Raw genomic sequence first — 20,399 nt, forward strand, 5'->3', positions numbered from 1 at the left:
GAACCCAGGAGTCCGGGCTCCCAGACCAGTGCCCTAACAGCAGGGCAGCCTCCTCCCAAGCAGCAGGTCCAGTTCTGGCTAGGAGGCCGAAGCACAGATGCCTGTTGATCCATAATGGTTCCCCCTTCCCTCCCCCAGCTCCCCCAGACCCCACGGTAGCAAGAGGCAGGAGGTCACAGACACGGGTTTATTCATTCACAGCATCACATCAGCTTTCAGATCACTTCAGCTATTGTCTCCTGGCCTGGAAATAACTCGATAAATACCTTCCCACCCCTGCATGTGCCCCAGGCCTGCACGTCCCCAGCATGCCCCACGCCTGCATGTCCCCAGCATGCCCCACGCCTGCACAGCCATGCACAGCTGCATTGTCCTCAGAAGGGGGCACACGATCCAGGGCAGAGTCCGTCAGACAGCGACAGCGACTGCGTCCCTCTCATTCCTCTCGTGCGTGTGGCCCTCTCCAGCTGGGCTGCCAAGGCTCATGAGGACTTCCTCTGCCACCGGCTGCTTCTCAGGTTTCTCCCCCTGGCCGGGCAGTGGAGATCAGTCCTGGGGAAGCAGGGCCTCCAGGAGGGAGAGGAGCTCACTGGAGAGATCCTGCAGAGAGGAGCACAGGGATCAGTGGTGCCACACAGCCATGGCCAGACCCCCTCGGCGCTGACTCCAGGATCCGGACGGAGAGGGGGGCCCTCGAGTGGGACCCACAAACTGCCCCTGGAGGCTGTAAGCAGGGCAGGGCCAGCGAGACCCTGGAGTGAGGGCACTGAGTCATTCTCGCTGCCCTGTCAGCCAAAGCTGACTCCTACAAGGGCCAGGGAAGCGGGGTGGTCTGTGTTAAGCCCCCACAGGCTCTGCTGTGCTGATCGGCTGGGTAGCCCTGAGCATGTCACTCCCAGCTCCCCATGCCTCAGCATCTGCCCTGGAAAACCCTTCCCTGCTTCCCCGGGCAGTGCATGCTGCCCTCCGCTCAGGACCCAGCCCACGGGCCACGGCAAGTGGCCGGGAATTTGGGGAGTGCCTGGTTCCCAGAGGAACCCGGACCCAGCCCCTAGCGCCATTCAGGCAGAACCCTGCCAACTGCAGCAATTACAGCGCCAGGCCAGGCAGAAGGCGGGTTCCCCAGATCTGTGGCACTGAATACGCACCACGGGGGTTACTCTGGCCGGTAAACTGAGGATGCAGCCTAGGCTGACGAGGGAGCAGAGCGCGAACATACCTGGGAGGACAGGCCCGCGCCTGCAAACTCAGCTGGCAGCAGCATTGGCCCCGCATCCAGGGTTCGTGCCCCGTGCGGCTCGGTGGGCGTCCCTGTGGCAGGGCAGTAAGGGAGCGAAAGCCAAGCGGCTGTGTCTGTGCTGAGTGCCCCGTGCGGCTCGGGGGATGTCCCTGCGACAGGGCAGCAGGTGGGCGACACCCAGGACTCTGCGGCTGGGGGGGACCCCTGCCACGGGGCTGGAGATGCTGCCTGGAGGCCAGGGGTCCTGGCCTGGCAGCAACCCAGCCCCTCGGGGCACAGGTGGCAGCGCCGGCGTGGGCCCTCTCTCCTCTGGGCCAGCGTCTCCTCGCTGAGCCCCAGCAGCTCCGACAGGTGGGAGATGTAGTGGATGGTGAGGCGCAGGGTCTCGATCTTGGTCAGGCTCTGGCCGGCCGGTGCCACCGAGGGGGGCAGGTAGCGTCGCAGGGTGTGGAGAGCCTTGGACAGGTTCCTCATGCGCAACTTCTCCCGCTCGCTGGCGCTCTGCCTCTGCCCGCCGCCTGCCCTGCCCCGGCTGCCCTTCCTGCTCCCGTAGGCTGGGCACAGGCCAGCCCTGCGTCTTGGCGTCAGCACCAGGCTCAAGGCTGCAGAGCAGCTGCTGCGGGGCTCCTGGGGAGCTGGGCAGAGGGGGTAGAGGGGTGAGAGGCCGCTGGAGTCTGTGGAGGGCGTTGGGGAGCAGCTGCTGTACCCCTCCGTGTTGGGCTGGACCCTGCCCCACTCCTGCAGCAGGGCCTGGCTCGGGAGCAGCTGGAGATCCTGGGCTAGGAGCTGGGCATGGCAGCTGGCCATGGCGTCAGGGCTTCTCAGGCTGCGTGTGGGGAGAGTGCAGCAGCCCCAGGCTTTATGCTGAGGCCGGAGGTGTGAAGTGGCACCTTCGCAGGGACCATCAGCACATCAAAGCCCTGGGGGGCTGGGGAGCTGGGGGAGAGAGCTCCTTTGAACAGGCTGGTGTTGAATTTTACCCCAGCTGGGGTGGAGCTGTGTGACAGGTCACGGACCCCACGGAGCCCCAGCTGCCGGCCTGCGACAGCGCCTGCCCAGGTCCCCATGCCCAACTGGCGAAAGCACGGGCGGCTCTGTGTGGCTGGGCTGGGCCCCCACTCGCTCGGAGGGAGTAGCTTGCACCCCACTGCCAAGGGCAGGATGAAGCCATACGCGGGAGGGCGTCCCCGGGGCTGTGTGCATGTGTTCCTAGGGGCAGTGCCAGCAGCCCATGTTACTTGGTGGGGGACAGAGGTCCAAAGCCACACAGAGAGGAAAAGAACCCAGGAGTCCGGGCTGCACGCCTGGGTGCTAAACTTTATCCCACACTACTCAAACCTGGCCAGGCCCTGCCCTGAGTGACGGGGCAGGAGACTCATCCTCACTCAGTGTGGGCTGGGGGCAGGGCTTGGGCCAGGGGGGCGTGGGGCAGGTGCCTCCAAGAGCGGGGCCTGAACCAAAACCCATCCCTCCGGGATGCTGGAGCATCGGGCCCAACTCCAGCTCCAGGCCCTGATTCCCCACAGGTTCCTGAGCCCAACCCCCGACATTCTGGGGAGGGGCCCAGCAACCCAGGGACGTTCCTCCTGGCCTTGCGCCAGCTCCCTGGGCACCACAGCACTGCTGCCCTGCAGGCGCCAGGCAGCCTGGGCCAAGGGGCGGGAGACAGCGAGGGACCAGAGCAGCCTGCCCCTCCCAGCCCCAGGCTAGTGGCATTTCACACCCTGCCACTAATGAGCCCAGCAGCCGCATTATCACATCTAGGCCAGGCTCAGGGGCTCTGCCCCCATCCAGGCCTGCTGGCTGCAGGGGGCCAGGAAGGAGGGTCTATCGGTCTGTCTGTCTGTTGCTGCCCATCAGCACATGCGGGGGGCAATGGGGTGAGAGGCCCTTTGCGGTGGTAGCTGTCATGGGGAGGGGCAGACCCAGCTCCACAGGGCTGGGAACGTGCAGGCACCTCGCCACCAAGCACCTGCCCCAGCGAGGGGCTCGTTGTGCCCTCCACGCCCAGGGGCAGCCACCAGACAGCAGGGCTGGAAGGATCCAGGAGCCCCCCACCCTGGGGGCAGCAGTGGGCTTGGCCCCAGCTGTTCGGAGACGCTGCCCCAGAGCCTGGGGCCGTCCCAGGAAGACAGCTTAGCTGCAGGGACCCTGGTGCCCAGGGAGCTGGAGCACTTGTGAAGCAAGAATATTAAACACACCCCCCAAACACACACACACCCGCTCGACGCCCCCGGGGGAGCGGGAGGGGCCTCAGCAGGGAAGGGGCAAAGCAGGGCATTGTGAGAGGGTGACAAGAGGGAAACAAGGTGCTCCCGGCAGCCCAACCCGGTGCACAGGCCCCCAGAAAACCCCCAAGTGTGGAGCCCCGGGGACACAGCCAGGCCATCATGGGCCAGGCCAGGCCTGTCCCCAGGGCTCCTCCAGCGGTAAGAGCCTCTACCCATGGGGCTCCCAGCCCTTCCCGAGGCTAATGCCTCTGCCAGTGTCTCTCCCCAGAAGGATGGGCATCCGACAGGCCAACGTGCCAGCTGGGGGGCAGGGGCTGATGTTAGCACCATTTCCCCTTGCTCAGTTGCCCTCCCTTGGAGCTGCCTGGCCAGCCCTCTTCTTCCCTGGCACTCACACCCCCAATCCGCCTTGGCACAGGAATGTGATGGGCAGGGCAGCTGGGCAGTTCGGCCTGGGGCTGGGAGCCAGGACTCCTGGGTTCCACTCCTAGCTCTGCCACTAACTCACTGAGCACAGCATGTCTCTGCTCTGTGCCTCAGTTTCCCCATCTGTGACATGGCACTAGATTGTAAGCTCCTCAGAGTGGGGGGCTATATCTCCCTTAGGGTGTCTGTCAGCACCTGGCATGGTGGGGCCCTGATCCCTGACTGGGGCCCCCCAGAGTTACCATATGACAAACCCCAGCCTGAGTGGGGGGCTGGGCACCCCTGCTGGAGAGTTCTCAGGCTGGGCTACACCAGGATTTTCCCGACCAGCTTGGGCCCCTCTCTTTTAATGAGAAGTCCAGACCCAAGGCAGTGTCAGGGGTGGAACACCCCCCCCCCCCCGCCCCACACACGCCCCCTGGAGCCAGAGCGTTCTCACTAAGGGGAGGGAGGGAGGGTGTGAAGAGCTGGGAGGGACCCCCGGGCTGCGTTCCCAGGCCCAGTGCAGCTGGCACTTGACACGACTGGTGTAAAGGTTACCAGGGAAACCCAGTGCTGCCATTCTGGAAAAGAAAACAGAAGCGGGAGAGGCTCTCAAGGGAATGCGGCGTGGGACATGCTTCCAAAATACAGGGCCCCCACACTGATACTGGTGTGTACACAGACACCCACACATCCTGCACTATTGCAGGTGTGTGCACAGGCACCCGCTGCACTGACACAGATATGTACACACACATGCAACCCCGCACAATACGGGTGTGTACAAGGACCCCAACCACTAATACTGGAATGCACAACCCCTACATGAATATCGGCATGAATATGGACCCCAGGCACAAATACAGGCATGTAAGAGACAGGCACACCCTGCACAAGTACAGGCATGGCCAGTGCTCCCCCTTGCACTAATACAGGTGTGTACATGGATCTCACACTAATACAAGAGTGTACATAGCCCTTGCAGTAATACAGGCATGTACACAGCCCTGCCTTGCAATCATAAAGGTGTGTTTACACACACACACACACACACACACACACACACACAGGTTCTAGGGCTTAGGGGAGGCCCTGTGCCAGCTCCAGTGCTCAGGGTCTCCTGCCTGTTCCCCCCTCTCATTTCCACTTGCCCCCTTCTCCAGCCCCATCCCACCTCCCGTATCCCGTTAGTGGATGCCCTGGCTGGTGACTCCATGGGCAGGGAGCTGGGGGGGCCTTTCTCACCTCCTCTCCCCTGGGTTTTGACAAGTGCTGGTGTTTCTCCCTGCTAGGCTCTGCCCGGCCATACCTGTGCTGGGAACCCAGGGTTAGCCCGAGCTGTCCCAGATGGAGGTGAAAGATCAGAGCCCCCTACCCCTTGCAATGGGAGGGGGGGTCCCTGCAGGGGTGTGATGCTGGCTCCAGCATCCACCATCCATCCCATCCATGCTACGGGGACCACTGGCGAGCTGCACTTTGGAGTCATTTCAACGGGGCAGGGCAAGGAATGGAGGTCCTGGCCCATCACTCCTGGGATGCCCCTTGCCAGCGCCAGGAACCTCCCGGAGCCTCTGGGGTATGGCCGTTCGGTCATCTCTGTTCAGTGGCCCCCCCACTGGCAAACATAGTCACAGGGAGTGCTGAGCCCCCACCATACTGCACGCTGCTGGGGCTCGGCCCCTGGCCTCAGCTGCAGCCCCCGGCCCCCATGGCTTCTGCCCTGCCTCAGGAGGAAGCATGCCGAGCCCCAGGCCTGCAGCACCATATGGAATCAATTATTCGTCCCTCTTCCTCAAGCTGGGGAGCTCCCCGGGAAGCTCCTCACTATGCGCCCAGCCCGAGCCCAGCGGGACGGGGGGCTGTGTGCAGCAACACCTCCCAGCACATGCAGCGTGTGCCCAGGAGGGGCTGGCGAGTGAGCCGCTGAGGGCTCCCCTGCCCCATTCCTCGCCCCCCGCTCCCTGCATTCCTGGGCAGGTTTGTCTCCCCATCTGTGCCCATGGATGGCTGGCACTAGCCCCCACACCTCGCCTGAGGGAGCGTTCTCATAGAATCATCGAATATCAGGGTTGGAAGGGATCTCAGGAGGTCATCTAGTCCAACCCCCTGCTCAGAGCAGGACCAGCCAGGGCTTTGTCAAGCTGGGCCTTAAAAACCTCTAAGGGAGGAGATTCCACCAGCTCCCTAGGGAACCATTCCAGGGCTTCAGCACCCTCCTAGTGAAATCGTGTTTCCGAATATCCAACCTAAACCTCCCCCACTGCAACTTGAGACCATCGCTCCTTGTTCTGTCATCTGCCGCCACGGAGAACGGCCCAGCTCCATCCTCTCTGGAACCCCCCTCCAGGGAGTTGAAGGCTGCTATCGAATCCCCCCTCACTCTTCTCTGCCGCACACTAAACAATCCCAGTTCCCTCAGCCTCTCCTCGTAAGTCATGTGCTCCAGCCCCCTAATCATTTTCGTTGCCTTCAGCTGGACTCTCTCCAATTTTTCCACATCCTTCTTGTAGTGTGGGACCCAAAACTGGACACAGTACTCCAGATGAGGCCTCACCAATGTCGAATAGAGGGGAACGAACACGTCCCTCGATCTGCTGGCAATGTCCCTACTTATACAGCCCAAAATGCCATTGGCCTTCTTGGCAACAAGGGCACACTGTTGACTCATATCCAGCTTCTCGTCCACTGTAACCCCCAGGTCCTTTTCTGCAGAACTGCTGCCGAGCCATTTGGTCCCTAGTCTGTAGCGGTGCATGGGATTCTTCCGTCCTAAGTGCAGGACTCTGCATTTGTCCTTGTTGAACCTCATCAGATTTCTTTTGGCCCAATCCTCTAATTTGTCTAGGTCCCTCTGTATCCTATCCCTACCCTCCAGCGTATCTACCACTCCTCCCAGTTTAGTGTCATCTGCAAACTTGCTGAGGGTGCAATCCACACCATCCTCCAGATCATTAATGAAGATATGGAACAAAACCGGTCCCAGGACCTACCCTTGGGGCACTCCACTTGATACCGGCTGCCAGCTAGACATGGAGCCATTGATCACTACCCATTGAGCCCGATCTAGCCAGCTTTCTATACACCTTATAGTCCATTCATCCAGCCCATACTTCTTTAACTTGCTGGCAAGAATACTGTGAGAGACCGTGTCAGAAGCTTTGCTAGAGTCAAGGAACAACACGTCCACTGCTTTCCCCTCATCCACAGAGCCAGTTATCTCATCATAGAAGGCAATTAGATTAGTCAGGCATGACTTGCCCTTGGTGAATCCATGCTGACTGTTCCTGATCACCTTCCTCTCCTCAAAGTGCTTCAGAATTGATTCCTTGAGGACTTGCTCCAGGATTTGTCCGGGGACTGCGCAGTGCTGATGTCTGGGTTTCACCCCTTCGCTCCCACCTAGTACTGCCCCCTGGCTCGCACACATGAGCATCCCCTTCCCAGCAGCATGATCAGGAACTGACACCTGCCTATTCCTTTGGGCCCCTCGGGGCCTAGACTGTTCTGGGAAGCTCAGGAGCAGAACATGTCGCAGAGCACATGGGTGCAGGGCCTGTCGCAGAGCACGTGGGTGCAGGGCGTGACGCAGAGCACGTGGGTGCAGGGTATGTCGCAGAGCACGTGGGTGCAGGGCGTGTCGCAGAGCACATGGGTGCAGGGTGTGTCGCAGACACACCATCCAGGCCCCTCAGGTGCGGAACAGACAAGTAGCAGCACGAAGCCGTCACACAGCACTGGGTGGGGTGACACGGGGCACAGGAATTGCCAGCCTGGCTCAGCAGAGGGCTCCCCCAAGCAGTGTCCTTCTCTGACTGTAGCCAGCACCAGCTGCTGCAGGGCAAGGAACAAGAGCCCCTAAAGACGATGCTGGTCCCACCCACCCAGAGGGATCCCCCCAGTGCAGGCAGGCAGTGATGGGCCCCTGCCCTGCAGCAGGCGGGGTTGAAGCCAGGCAATATACTGGTCACCCAGAGAAATGTGCCCAGCCTGGGAGAGGGGAAGATGCCTGTTCCCAGCCCGGGGGTGGGAGACGCTTGTGCCCCGCCCAGGGGAGAGAGACGCCTGTTCCCAGCCCGGTGGAGACGCCTGTTCCCAGCCCGGGGGCAGGGGAAGGGTTGAGGGGAGACATCCCTAAAATGCAGTTTGGAAAAGCCGCAAAGTGGGAGGCGCAGCCCCTGCCAGCCCAGCCTCTCAGTCTAGGGGCTCGTACCCCACCCACCGCTGGGGCGCCTGACCTCCCCTCCAGCCCAGAGCCTTCCCATGAGTGCCCCACTGCGCCATGTGCCAGGCTGGTGAGGGGCACAGCTTTGTGCAGGGTGTGTAAAGTGGGGGGGTAGAGTGGGGGCCGGGAGCGCCTCACGGTGTCGTGTGCCAGACTGGAGTGGGGTACGGGTGTGTGGAGGGGGAGGCAGTGGGGTTCGATAGTGCCCCGGGAGGAGGTCCATGGCCCAGCTCTGCAGGTGGTGAGAGGGTTGTGTCTTGCCCCATGGCCCAGCTGAAACCACAGGTAGGGTGCTAACTCTGACTGAAGCTATTCTGGGAGATTAATTGTACTATACATATTAAAATCTCCCGGATTGCTTTCAATAGTCACCGGGAGATGGATGCCAATTCCGGGAGACTCCAGGCCAGTCCTGGAGGGTTGGCAACCCTGCCCATGGGCCCAGCAAGGTGGCACTTGTACAAACAGCTGAGCCCAGCATGCGAAGCAGAGCGAAGCAGCGTGCGAGGCAGTGACACGAGAACAGCCAGGCCCTGCTCACCCTGCTCTGCACGCACAGGGAGACACAAGCCAGGCCCCCCATGGGGGTAGCAGCCTGGCCGCACTGACCCGGCTCACGCAGGAATCATCCCACCGAGCAGAGATGCCCCAGGGCAGCATGAGCGCAAGCCATAGAATGGGCTTCAGGAACCTCCCCCGAGACAGGCAGGGGCTGCCCCAGTGGGAGAGCTAGGCCCGAGGGCCCCCTGGCCCCAGCCAGCACTGCCAGGGGCAGTAGGGCTGGGCTGAATAGAGCTACCCTGGTGACACCAGGGCCCAGGCCCCCTGGATCCACCACTGCTGAGCCGCACTGGGGGAAGTTCCCGGGAGAACAGGGAAAGCAGGGCCTGGGCTACTGGGTGGGCATTGAGACCAGCCGCGGACCCCGGGTTCTGGGAGTTAGGGGAGGCCAGGCCAGGAGCCATGTGGACCCCAGGTTTGGGGCTGGGAAAGCCAGGCCAGGTGCCCCCCAGACCCCATGTTCCAGTGCTTGTTTTACTTTAATCTAGCAGAGGAAGATCTAACATGATCTAATGTCTGGTAAATTCAGCCTGGAAGTTCAGCGTGGGTGCTTCCCAGGACAGGTGACTAACCACCGGAACAACTTACAAGGGGTTGGTGGATGCCCATCATTGAATTTGATGTAATTGACCTGCTCTGTTCAGCCAGGAATTAACTCAGGGATGTCTCTGGCCTGAGTCACACAGACAGGTGACCAGACCTGTCCCTTCTGGTCTTAAATCTACTGATCTGCTTGCTCCAGCAGTATGCTTCTGATGGAGCTGGGAATAAGACCCAGGCGTCCTGGGCTTTCACCTCCGGCCCAGCCGTGCCCTCTGAGCACTGCACTCGAGGAGGTTAGCACACCCAGCATTAACAATGGCAACGCGCTCGGAGTCTCTCTCCTGAGTAAGGTCAAGGTCCCAGCGTAGCCGGCACACTGAGGAGCTCCCGCTGGCCCAGCCCGGGGCATTGTGGGATTGTGCTGGTTGACTTGAGGAGGGATGGTAAGAAAATTAGCAGCTCTCACTGCCATGTGAATTGGCCCCTGCACACTTCCCAGCTCAGGGCAGCACCAATTAAAGGGCAGAGGAGTCAGAACTGACACCTCTGCAAATGGGGCTGGCTTTCCCAGGGGCCTCCTGCCTCAGCCCCAGCTAGGGCTCTGTGGGTTTTGACACCTCCATGCAACCTGGGAAGGTGCCACTTCACACCTCCAGCCTCAGCATAAAGGCCGGGGCTGCTGCGCTCTCCCCACACGCAGCCTGAGAAGCCCCAAGCCCTGACGCCATGGCCAGCTGCCCTGCCCAGCTCCTAGCCCAGGATCTCCAGCTGCTCCCGAGCCAGGCCCTGCTGCAGGAGTGGGGCAGGGCCCACTCAGCCTCCAGCTCTCCCACCTCCTCCTCAGACTCCTATAGCCTGTCCCCTTCCTCTGCACTCCTGGCTTCCCAGGAGCCTCTCCACGGCTGCCTCTCAGGGCGAGCACCCGCTCTGCCCCCCAAGCACCGGGCGGATCCCTGCCGCAGCAGCCAGAGGGCACAGGGCAGGGCAGGCGGCGGGCAGAGGCAGAGCGCCAGCGAGCGGGAGAAGTTGCGCATGAGGAATCTGTCCAAGGCTCTCCACACCCTGCGACGCTACCTGCCCCCCTCAGTGGCACCGGCCGGCCAGAGCCTGACCAAGATCGAGACCCTGCGCCTCACCATCCACTACATCTCCCACCTGTCGGAGCTGCTGGGGCTCAGCGAGGAGACGCTGGCCCAGAGGAGAGAGGGCCCACGCCGGCGCTGCCACCTGTGCCCCGAGGGGCTGGGTTGCTGCCAGGCCAGGACCCCTGACCTCCAGGCAGCATCTCCAGCCCCGTGGCAGGGGTCCCCCCCAGCCGCAGAGTCCTGGATGTCGCCCTCCTGCTGCCCTGGCGCAGGGACATCCCCAGAGCTGGTTTGGACTCAAAGTACTGGAGCAGCATCCTGGATGTCACCCACCTCCTGCCCTGAAACAGGGACTCCCCCGGAGCTCCGTGGGGCCCAGATCTCAGACTTAATGGCCTGGGGCTCGCCCACCTCCCGCCCCAAGGCAGGGAGCCTTCCAGAGGCCCATGGCACAGCATCCTGGGGATCCTGCACTGGCCCGGCAGCCCCCTCTGAGCCCAACAGGATCGGAGCCACGGACACAAGGCACTGGACATCGCCCACGCACTGCCCCCTGCGGGCTGCTTTCTACCAGGTACGCACTGCACTCTGTCTTGCAGGCAGCTTGGGGGGCCCTTTCCCTGCCCCATATGCAGGAGGCCAGCAGCATCCACATCGGGCCAAGTTCCCCTAGGAGATCCAAGCTGGTGGACCATAGTGCCTGCTTGCAGCCCGGGGCTCTGCGCGGGGCAAGCCTGGGGCATTGGGCCCTGGCACGAGGGTTGTGATTGGAATGCCATGCAGGAGAGATCTGGGCTGGCTCCTCGGATTCCTCCAGCAGCAGCAGCTTGGAAGCCAGGAGCCTCCCTTTAATGTGCCTCTCTCTGCTCCCTGGGGTCCCCTGGGCCACTCTGCCCAAGCAACCTGGCAGGGTGGCTGGGCAGAAAGCACCCGCCCCGGTACCTGGGCTGAGCCACCCTTGCCGCTGGGCATGGGGCCCCAAGGGTCTGCCATGACAGCCGGATGCTACTGGGGCACCTGACACTGTGCCCTGCCTGGGCCTGAGGCGGGTTCTGCGCCGGGAAGGATGTGGGCAATACGGTGTCATAGCACGCTGCCGCGCAGACGGTGCTGGGGTCTGCAACACCCGCTCCTCGGCTGGACGGGAGGGGACATCTGGTTGGAAACAAGGGCCCGCTCTCCATGCCAGGGCCAACCACGGGGGGGATGCTGCGGGGACACCACCAGGACCCTCCCATGCTGCAGAGCAGGAGGGCCAGCCAGGGGAACCACCCATCACTTTGTATAATGTGCAGTGCCCCAAGTGTGTCCCACACATGATGCCAAGGGGCTGTGCAACGGGGCCTCTCAGCCAGAAGCTGGGGCTGACGCAGAGCCTTGCGGGAGTGGGAAATGCTTCCTCAGAATGCAGCTGAGGCGCACAGGATCTGTCCCTGCGGCGCCCTGGGCAAGGGGGTGCCTGAGAACTGGGGCTGGTGGAGTCTGGTGCAGGTGCAGTGCACTTCGCCCTGGCCGGCCCACCTGGCAACTGCTTAAACGCGGCTTTTCTTTTGGCACAAGGCAGGGCCCATGTCTCCAGCCCTGGACTGGTCCATTGACCCCAGCCCCCAGCCAGCCCGCAGCCACCACCGGGGCATCCCTGCCGAGCTGGCCCACCAGCAGGAATGGGGGGCCGCTGGCACTGAAGAGGTGATGAGAAGCAGGACATTGGCCGCGTTGGGGTGCGGAGATACGGGGCTCTTCACGGACTAGCACTCAGTGCGGCAGCTCTGCTCTTGGCAGGTCCCTACCAGGGCCCCGCGCTTTACTCTGGCTGTGCCTGGCAGGGAAATGCCTTCTGATTAAACCCTTTCCATCCTGCCCTGGCTCACGCTGGTTTGTTATTGTAGGGTCACTCAGCCAGGTTTGGTGCTGGGGGGGGCAGCTCTGGGAGCTGGTGGACGCTGCGGGGGGGTGGCTCTCGGAGTGGGTGGGTGCTAGGCAGGCCTGGCTCTGGGAGTGGGCGGGTGCTGGGGTGGGGTGTCTCTGGGAGCGGGCGGGGGCTGGGGGAGGTGGGGTGTCTCTGGGAGTAGGCAGGGGCTAGGCAGGCCTGGCTCTGGGAGTGGGCGGGGGCTGGGAAAGACGGGGTGTCTCTGGGAGTGGGCGGGTGCTGGGGTGGGGTGTCCCTGGGAGCGGGCGGGGGCTGGGAGAGACGGGGTGTCTCTGGGAGCGGGCGGGGGCTGGGGTGGGGCATCTCTGGGAGCGGGCGGGGGCTGGGGGAGGTGGGGCGTCCCTGGGAGCGGGCGGGGGCTGGGAGAGACGGGGTGTCTCTGGGAGCGGGCGGGGGCTGGGGGAGGTGGGGCGTCCCTGGGAGCGGGCGGGGGCTGGGAGAGAGGGGGTGTCTCTGGGAGCGGGCGGGGGCTGGGAGAGACGGGGTGTCTCTGGGAGCGGGCGGGGGCTGGGGGAGGTGGGGCGTCCCTGGGAGCGGGCGGGGGCTGGGGTGGGGCATCTCTGGGAGCGGGCGGGGGCTGGGGGAGGTGGGGCGTCCCTGGGAGCGGGCGGGGGCTGGGGGAGACGGGGCGTCTCTGGGAGTGGGCGGGGGCTGGGGGAGGTGGGGTGTCTCTGGGAGCGGGCGGGGGCTGGGGGAGACGGGGCGTCTCTGGGAGCGGGCGGGGGCTGGGGGAGGTGGGGCGTCCCTGGGAGCGGGCGGGGGCTGGGGGAGACGGGGTGTCTCTGGGAGCGGGCGGGGCTGGGGGAGACGGGGTGTCTCTGGGAGCGGGCGGGGGCTGGGAGAGACGGGGTGTCTCTGGGAGCGGGCGGGGGCTGGGGGGAGGTGGGGCGTCCCTGGGAGCGGGCGGGGCGGGGGGAGACGGGGTGTCTCTGGGCGCGGGCGGGGGCTGGGAGAGACGGGGTGTCTCTGGGAGCGGGCGGGGGCTGGGGGAGGTGGGGTGTCCCTGGGAGCGGGCGGGGGCTGGGAGAGAGGGGGTGTCTCTGGGAGCGGGCGGGGGCTGGGAGAGACGGGGTGTCTCTGGGAGCGGGCGGGGGCTGGGGTGGGGCGTCCCTGGGAGCGGGCGGGGGCTGGGGGAGGTGGGGCGTCCCTGGGAGCGGGCGGGGGCTGGGGTGGGGCATCTCTGGGAGCGGGCGGGGGCTGGGGGAGGTGGGGCGTCCCTGGGAGCGGGCGGGGGCTGGGGGAGACGGGGTGTCTCTGGGAGCGGGCGGGGGCTGGGGGAGACGGGGCGTCTCTGGGAGTGGGCGGGGGCTGGGGGAGGTGGGGTGTCTCTGGGAGCGGGCGGGGCTGGGAGAGACGGGGTGTCTCTGGGAGCGGGCGGGGGCTGGGGGAGGTGGGGCGTCCCTGGGAGCGGGCGGGGGCTGGGAGAGGTGGGGCGTCCCTGGGAGCGGGCGGGGGCTGGGAGAGACGGGGTGTCTCTGGGAGCGGGCGGGGGCTGGGAGAGACGGGGTGTCTCTGGGAGCGGGCGGGGGCTGGGGGAGGTGGGGTGTCCCTGGGAGCGGGCGGGGGCTGGGAGAGAGGGGGTGTCTCTGGGAGCGGGCGGGGGCTGGGGTGGGGCATCTCTGGGAGCGGGCGGGGGCTGGGGGAGACGGGGCGTCTCTGGGAGCGGGCGGGGGCTGGGGGAGACGGGGCGTCTCTGGGAGTGGGCGGGGGCTGGGGGAGGTGGGGTGTCTCTGGGAGCGGGCGGGGCTGGGGGAGACGGGGCGTCTCTGGGAGCGGGCGGGGGCTGGGGGAGGTGCGGCGTCCCTGGGAGCGGGCGGGGGCTGGGGGAGACGGGGTGTCTCTGGGAGCGGGCGGGGGCTGGGAGAGACGGGGTGTCTCTGGGAGCGGGCGGGTGCTGGGGTGGGGCGTCCCTGGGAGCGGGCGGGGGCTGGGGTGGGGCATCTCTGGGAGCGGGCGGGGGCTGGGGGAGGTGGGGCGTCCCTGGGAGCGGGCGGGGGCTGGGGGAGACGGGGTGTCTCTGGGAGCGGGCGGGGGCTGGGGGAGGTGGGGCGTCCCTGGGAGCGGGCGGGGCTGGGGGAGACGGGGTGTCTCTGGGAGCGGGCGGGGGCTGGGGGAGGTGGGGCGTCCCTGGGAGCGGGCGGGGGCTGGGGGAGGTGGGGTGTCTCTGGGAGCGGGCGGGGGCTGGGAGAGACGGGGTGTCTCTGGGAGCGGGCGGGGGCTGGGGGAGGTGGGGCGTCCCTGGGAGCGGGCGGGGGCTGGGGTGGGGCATCTCTGGGAGCGGGCGGGGGCTGGGGGAGACGGGGCGTCTCTGGGAGTGGGCGGGGGCTGGGGGAGGTGGGGTGTCTCTGGGAGCGGGCGGGGCTGGGGGAGACGGGGCGTCTCTGGGAGCGGGCGGGGGCTGGGGGAGGTGGGGCGTCCCTGGGAGCGGGCGGGGCTGGGGGAGACGGGGTGTCTCTGGGAGCGGGCGGGGCTGGGGGAGGTGGGGCGTCCCTGGGAGCGGGCGGGGGCTGGGAGAGACGGGGTGTCTCTGGGAGCGGGCGGGGGCTGGGAGAGACGGGGTGTCTCTGGGAGCGGGCGGGGGCTGGGGTGGGGCGTCCCTGGGAGCGGGCGGGGGCTGGGGTGGGGCATCTCTGGGAGCGGGCGGGGGCTGGGGGAGACGGGGTGTCTCTGGGAGCGGGCGGGGCTGGGGGAGACGGGGCGTCTCTGGGAGCGGGCGGGGGCTGGGGGAGGTGGGGCGTCCCTGGGAGCGGGCGGGGGCTGGGGGAGACGGGGCGTCTCTGGGAGCGGGCGGGGCTGGGGGAGGTGGGGCGTCCCTGGGAGCGGGCGGGGCTGGGGGAGACGGGGTGTCTCTGGGAGCGGGCGGGGGCGGGGGGAGGTGGGGCGTCCCTGGGAGCGGGCGGGGCTGGGGGAGGTGGGGCGTCCCTGGGAGCGGGCGGGGCTGGGGGAGACGGGGTGTCTCTGGGAGCGGGCGGGGGCTGGGGGAGACGGGGTGTCTCTGGGAGCGGGCGGGGCTGGGGGAGGTGGGGCGTCCCTGGGAGCGGGCGGGGCTGGGAGAGACGGGGCGTCCCTGGGAGCGGGCGGGGGCGGGGGGAGGTGGGGCGTCCCTGGGAGCGGGCGGGGCTGGGGGAGACGGGGTGTCTCTGGGAGCGGGCGGGGGCGGGGGGAGACGGGGTGTCTCTGGGAGCGGGCGGGGGCGGGGGAGACGGGGTGTCTCTGGGAGCGGGCGGGGCTGGGGGAGACGGGGTGTCTCTGGGAGCGGGCGGGGGCTGGGAGAGACGGGGTGTCTCTGGGAGCGGGCGGGGCTGGGGGAGACGGGGTGTCTCTGGGAGCGGGCGGGGGCGGGGGGAGGCGGGGCGTCCCTGGGAGCGGGCGGGGCTGGGGGAGACGGGGTGTCTCTGGGAGCGGGCGGGGGCGGGGGGAGGTGGGGCGTCTCTGGGAGCGGGCGGGGGCTGGGGGAGGTGGGGCGTCTCTGGGAGCGGGCGGGGGCTGGGAGAGACGGGGCGTCCCTGGGAGCGGGCGGGGCTGGGGGAGACGGGGTGTCTCTGGGAGCGGGCGGGGGCGGGGGGAGGTGGGGCGTCCCTGGGAGCGGGCGGGGCTGGGGGAGACGGGGTGTCTCTGGGGGCGGGCGGGGGCTGGGGGAGGTGGGGCGTCTCTGGGAGCGGGCGGGGGCTGGGAGAGACGGGGCGTCCCTGGGAGCGGGCGGGGGCTGGGGGAGACGGGGTGTCTCTGGGAGCGGGCGGGGCTGGGGGAGGCGGGGTGTCTCTGGGAGCGGGCGGGGCTGGGGGAGGTGGGGCGTCCCTGGGAGCGGGCGGGGCTGGGGGAGACGGGGTGTCTCTGGGAGCGGGCGGGGGCGGGGGGAGACGGGGTGTCTCTGGGAGCGGGCGGGGGCGGGGGGAGACGGGGTGTCTCTGGGAGCGGGCGGGGGCGGGGGTGGTGGGGCGTCCCTGGGAGCGGGCAGACGCAGTTTCTGAAGGTAGAGTGGGTGGACGGTGATGGATGCGGAGCCGCATGAGCAGGGTCCCTGCTCCTCCCATGCTCTGATCTGGCTCATGCTCGGTTCCATGTCTCCAGCAGCCCCAGATTTCATTAGCCCCTGCCAGGAGGGGGAGCTCCCCCACAGGTGCTGTCAGCTCCCTACCCGGCTGTGTGGGCAGCGCTGGGCTTTCTGCCTGCATGAGAATGACCCAGTCTGGGAGCAGGGCCTGACGCTGCCCCCCAGGGGGCTGCCAAGGGGGACCCGGTGTCTTACTGTGTGGGGCTGACATGGGGGAACCGGCCTGGTGCTGTGTGGGGCTGAGGGGGGCCTAGGTCTGTGTGGGGCCCGGGGCTGTGTGGGGCCCAGCACGGGGCTGTGTGGGGCTGGGCAATGGCCTGGAGCAGGGTGAGCATGCTCCCCGCGTGGCCAGCCCCTGCCCATGGCGCTTCTTGGAGGCAACGGGCAGGGCCCAAAGTCACCGCGGGCGGAACTGGACCCATCTCACCCCATGAGCCACGGGGCCCCTTGGCAGCCTGGAGAAACAGCAATAGCAGCCCAACGCGCCTCTGACATGGCCTGAGCCCCCCAAAGCCGGGAGCTCTGGGCCCTGCTCCCTGACTTAGCCAGAGGACATGGGTGCTCAGGGAGATGGGCAGGGACTCAGGGGGACCGGGGAATCATGGGGGTCACAAGGATGGGGGTCATGAGGCAATGGGGCCAGGCGAATCACAGTGGGTCATGGGGGGTCACAGGCAGAGGGCGGTCAAGGGGACTCCTGGGGCCGGGGTTCATGGGGGGACACAGAGAAGGTAGTGCCACCTTCCTGGCAAGGAAAGTGGGCTGCTATCCAAGTGACTCCAGACCCACGCATGACATGACGTGAACGGGTCACACAGGCCTGAGTCTGCCTCCGAGCCCCTCTGCTTCCCCACCCCGCTGCCTGCCCCTTCCCCAGACTTGGACGTGCTGATGGTGCCCGCACAGGTGCCACAGCACACCTCCGGCCTCAGCTCAGGGCTGCCACGCTGCCCCCGACGCAGCCAGAGACGCCCTGCAGCCCTGGCCAGGTCTCCAAATGGTCGCAGCACCCAGGTCAGACCTGGGCACTGACTCCATCGCCAAGCTGCAAAGCCAGGGCCGGGCAGTGTGTCCCTGCAGGGCCGGGCTCCCAGGGCTGCACCGCCAGAGCCTCACGCCCCAGCAGACAGCGCCGGGGGACGGGGCGGGAGCCCCGTCACTGAGGGAGATTCCCAGCCAGGCTGGCTTGAGCTCTGGCTGTGCCAGAGGGCACCACGGAGGGAGGGTTGGACTGGATGGAGGGAACTCTCTTCTAGCTTCTGTGATGGGGCCTGCCTCCCCCCCCCAGGGCCCACTGCTCCTGTGCCTTCTCAGGGGGCCTGCTCTGTTCCCCCTGCGCGGGCGCTCGCATGGATTCCCCGTCGCCTACATCACTCTGCACCAGCCTGCACAGCCCTGCCTGGGAGCAGAGCAGGGGCTGGCGTGACCCCTGGGGATCGCTGACACACGCCGTCAGACAGCCCCCGCGGGGCCACGGCACCGCCAGGCCTCGCCACCACTTAGCACCGGCTCCTACCAGCCTCAGCGGGCTGGGCAGAGCTCGCCTGGGGCAGGGGCTGGCCCCTCCGCCTGGAGTGGTTCGCTTCCTGTTCTCCCAGGTCCCCCGAGCCACCCTGCCTCTGGCTCACATCCTCCCCCCAGTTCTCCCTGCCCTTCCCCCATCACGGACCATGCCGGAGACAAAGGAAACAGCCCATGCACTTGCCCAAGCTGCGCGTGGGAGTGAGATGTGGGTGCGCTGGAGGCGCCGGGCCAAGCCCCAGCCCCATGGCTTTACCTTTTAACATTAAGCCTTTATTTACAATGTCTGGGGCTGACAAGGACTATACACCACACACATGTCCTGGCCCACGGCGGGGCTGGGGGGCCACCAGTCAGCAGCCCCGCTGCCCTCACCCTCCTGTCTGCCCATGACCACCCCACGGGCACCTGGGCTTCCCTGGGACAGTCACGGAAACAAGGGCTGTGGTGAGGCCCTGTCAGTGGGGCCAGTGTGCAAATTCTTGTGGGACCCCGGCCAGGCTGAGCCCCAGACTATGCAGAGCACACTGAGGGTGTAGGCCGAATGGGGCGTGGGGGTGAGGGTGTGGGGCTCTCTGGGGAGAGAGCATGGGCCCAGTGACAGGAGAGTTCAGGAGGCTGCATGCCCAGAGCGTGGGGCTCAGGAGCCCGGGGCTCAGCCCCCCCCACCCGAGCAGAGGGAGGAGGCAGACGTGGGAGGGTTCGGTGTTACTGAGTTCACCAACTCAGCTGCTTGCCGTCTCAAACCACGTCAGCACCGTCTGTTTGTTCTCTGCCACCCATTTGATATTAGCTTTGGTCTTCTCCAGCGCCTGCTCCAGCGCCCGCGTGCCCGAGCCAAAGCCCACGTCAGCATTGTCCACCTTGAACTGCTCCAGCTGCCGAGAGAGAGCGGGCCCGAGAGTGAGCGAGGGTGGCAGCAGGACAGCACCTCTGCACCGCGGTGCCCATATGCGGCCCTGGCACCCACCCGGGCACCTCAGACCTGGGGAGGGTGCCGAGCAGCCCCAGATGCCTGCAGGGCCAGAGGGATGGGCTCAGGAGGAGCAGGGAAGAGGCTCTCTGTGTGCTGCTTGGCCACGCAGGGCAGGAGCCAGGATGTGAACACCAAGGGACAGGCATTCGGCCCATGGGGCTGGGCCTAGGTAACACACGAGGTTTCCTGCAGCACCAATTCCTCGGCTGCAGCCCCGCAAACAGGGCAGGGGGCATGTGTGTCTGGAGGTAGCGGGGCGCTGGCGTCCCTGGGGCTGGACATCCCTAGATCTGCCCTGGCTTATCCCCAAGTGACGGGGGCTTGATGGACTTACCCTCCCGGCAGGGAGGCAGGATCCCTCTGTTGCAGGGTGGCCAGGCAAGGAGCTCCGGCCTGGCGGTTGAGCCACACTAACGGAGGGGGCTGCAAAGCTCCGACGACCCCACACAAAATGGTGCCAGCTCCAGCACTTGGGCGGCTCACAGCCCACCTGGGCCAGGCCCTGGGGAGAGGCTGCGGGGAGCCACGGCCAGGCCCTGGGGGGGGGGCTAGAGCAGACCTGACGGGGCTCTCCCTTCCCGAGGGGCCGCACCACCCCAGCGCATGGACAGGTCTGGGGCAGGCCTCACCTGCTGCAGCTCGAACTCAGAGGCAAAGCGCTGCGTCACCACCTGGATCAGGCCCGAGAAGGAGAAGGAGCCCCCGCCGTACCTGCGGAGGGGAGGGCGGGGTGAGCAGGCGGGCGTGGGGCAGGTGCCTTCCTCCCACAGGAGCAGCATCCCAGAAACAGCCACCCCGGGGCCGTGTCTCTGCCAGGGCTCAGCAGAGGGAAGAGCTTCAGGGCATGGGGGCGGGGATCACCCCCTGCCCTTCGCCAGGAGCCCGGGACGGCACGAAGGGCACAGAACATGCGAGGAGAGACTGAGAGCCCCCCATTCCCCCTCTCCCCTTGCTCCTCCCCCTTCCCCAGCCAGGCTCCCCATTCCCCATCCCCCTTTGCTCCTCCCTCTCCCCCAGCCAGGCTCCCCATTCCCCCCATTCCCCATCCCCCCTTGCTCCTCCCCCTCCCCCAGCCAGGCTCCCCATTGCCCCCCATTCGCCATCCCCCCTTGCTCCTCCCCCAGGCTCCCCATTGCCCCCCACATTCCCCATCCCCCCTTACTTGTCCATCCCCCTTGCTCCCCCTACCCCCATCCCCTGTAGCTTCTCCACTCCCCATTGCCCCCCATTCCCCTTGCTTGTTCCATCCCCCTACGCCCCATCCCCCATAGCTCCTCCACTCCCCCTTGCTCCCCCGCATTCCCCAGCCCCCCTCCTGCTCCCCCAGGCTGCCCCTCCATGGTACTCACTGGGTGAAAAGGGTCTTCCAGTTGCCCCGGATGAAGTCCCAGGCCAGGCTCTGCCCCACCACGTTACTGGCGATGCTGTTGATGGTGGAGGTGGCGTCCTGCTTCCGGATTTTGGTGGGATCCAGGGTGTACTGCAAATACCTGGGGAGGGGGTAGGCAGGGCTGGTACGCGGCAAGTGTGGCAGGCACAGGGCCGCCAACCGCTGCAGGCAACCCCAGGCCCTTCTCCTTCCCCATGCCCATGGCAGCCTGGATCCTCCCCATCCCCATGCCCACGGG

General features: G+C 66.6%; 3 protein-coding genes across 3 annotated transcripts in view; 1 reads left to right on the top strand and 2 right to left on the bottom strand.

The window, feature by feature from the left end:
- Positions 1-408: 408 nt before the first annotated feature.
- LOC119863074 (mesoderm posterior protein 1-like) lies at positions 409-2,047 on the bottom strand. The gene is made up of 2 exons (XM_038420825.1): positions 1,220-2,047; positions 409-528 (listed from the first exon to the last, which is right to left on the bottom strand). Exons 1-2 carry the CDS (start codon positions 2,045-2,047, stop codon positions 409-411), a joined length of 948 nt encoding a protein of 315 aa, XP_038276753.1.
- Positions 2,048-9,931: 7,884 nt separating this feature from the next.
- Positions 9,932-12,042, top strand: LOC119863075 (mesoderm posterior protein 1-like). The gene is made up of 2 exons (XM_038420827.1): positions 9,932-10,864; positions 11,851-12,042. Exons 1-2 carry the CDS (start codon positions 9,932-9,934, stop codon positions 12,040-12,042), a joined length of 1,125 nt encoding a protein of 374 aa, XP_038276755.1.
- Positions 12,043-18,046: 6,004 nt separating this feature from the next.
- Positions 18,047-20,399, bottom strand: part of LOC119862491 (alanyl aminopeptidase, membrane) — a 33,303-nt gene continuing 30,950 nt past the window's right edge. Inside the window, exons 19-21 of the mRNA XM_038419298.2 lie at positions 20,121-20,261; positions 19,401-19,482; positions 18,047-18,673 (exon numbers count right to left, since the gene is read on the bottom strand). Coding sequence (XP_038275226.1) covers positions 18,521-18,673; positions 19,401-19,482; positions 20,121-20,261 — 376 coding nt within the window. The 3' untranslated portion in view covers positions 18,047-18,520. The remainder of the gene's footprint in view (positions 18,674-19,400; positions 19,483-20,120; positions 20,262-20,399) is intronic.

The sequence above is a fragment of the Dermochelys coriacea genome, chromosome 10 (genome assembly GCF_009764565.3).
Source record: "Dermochelys coriacea isolate rDerCor1 chromosome 10, rDerCor1.pri.v4, whole genome shotgun sequence".
NCBI lineage: Eukaryota > Metazoa > Chordata > Testudines > Dermochelyidae > Dermochelys > Dermochelys coriacea.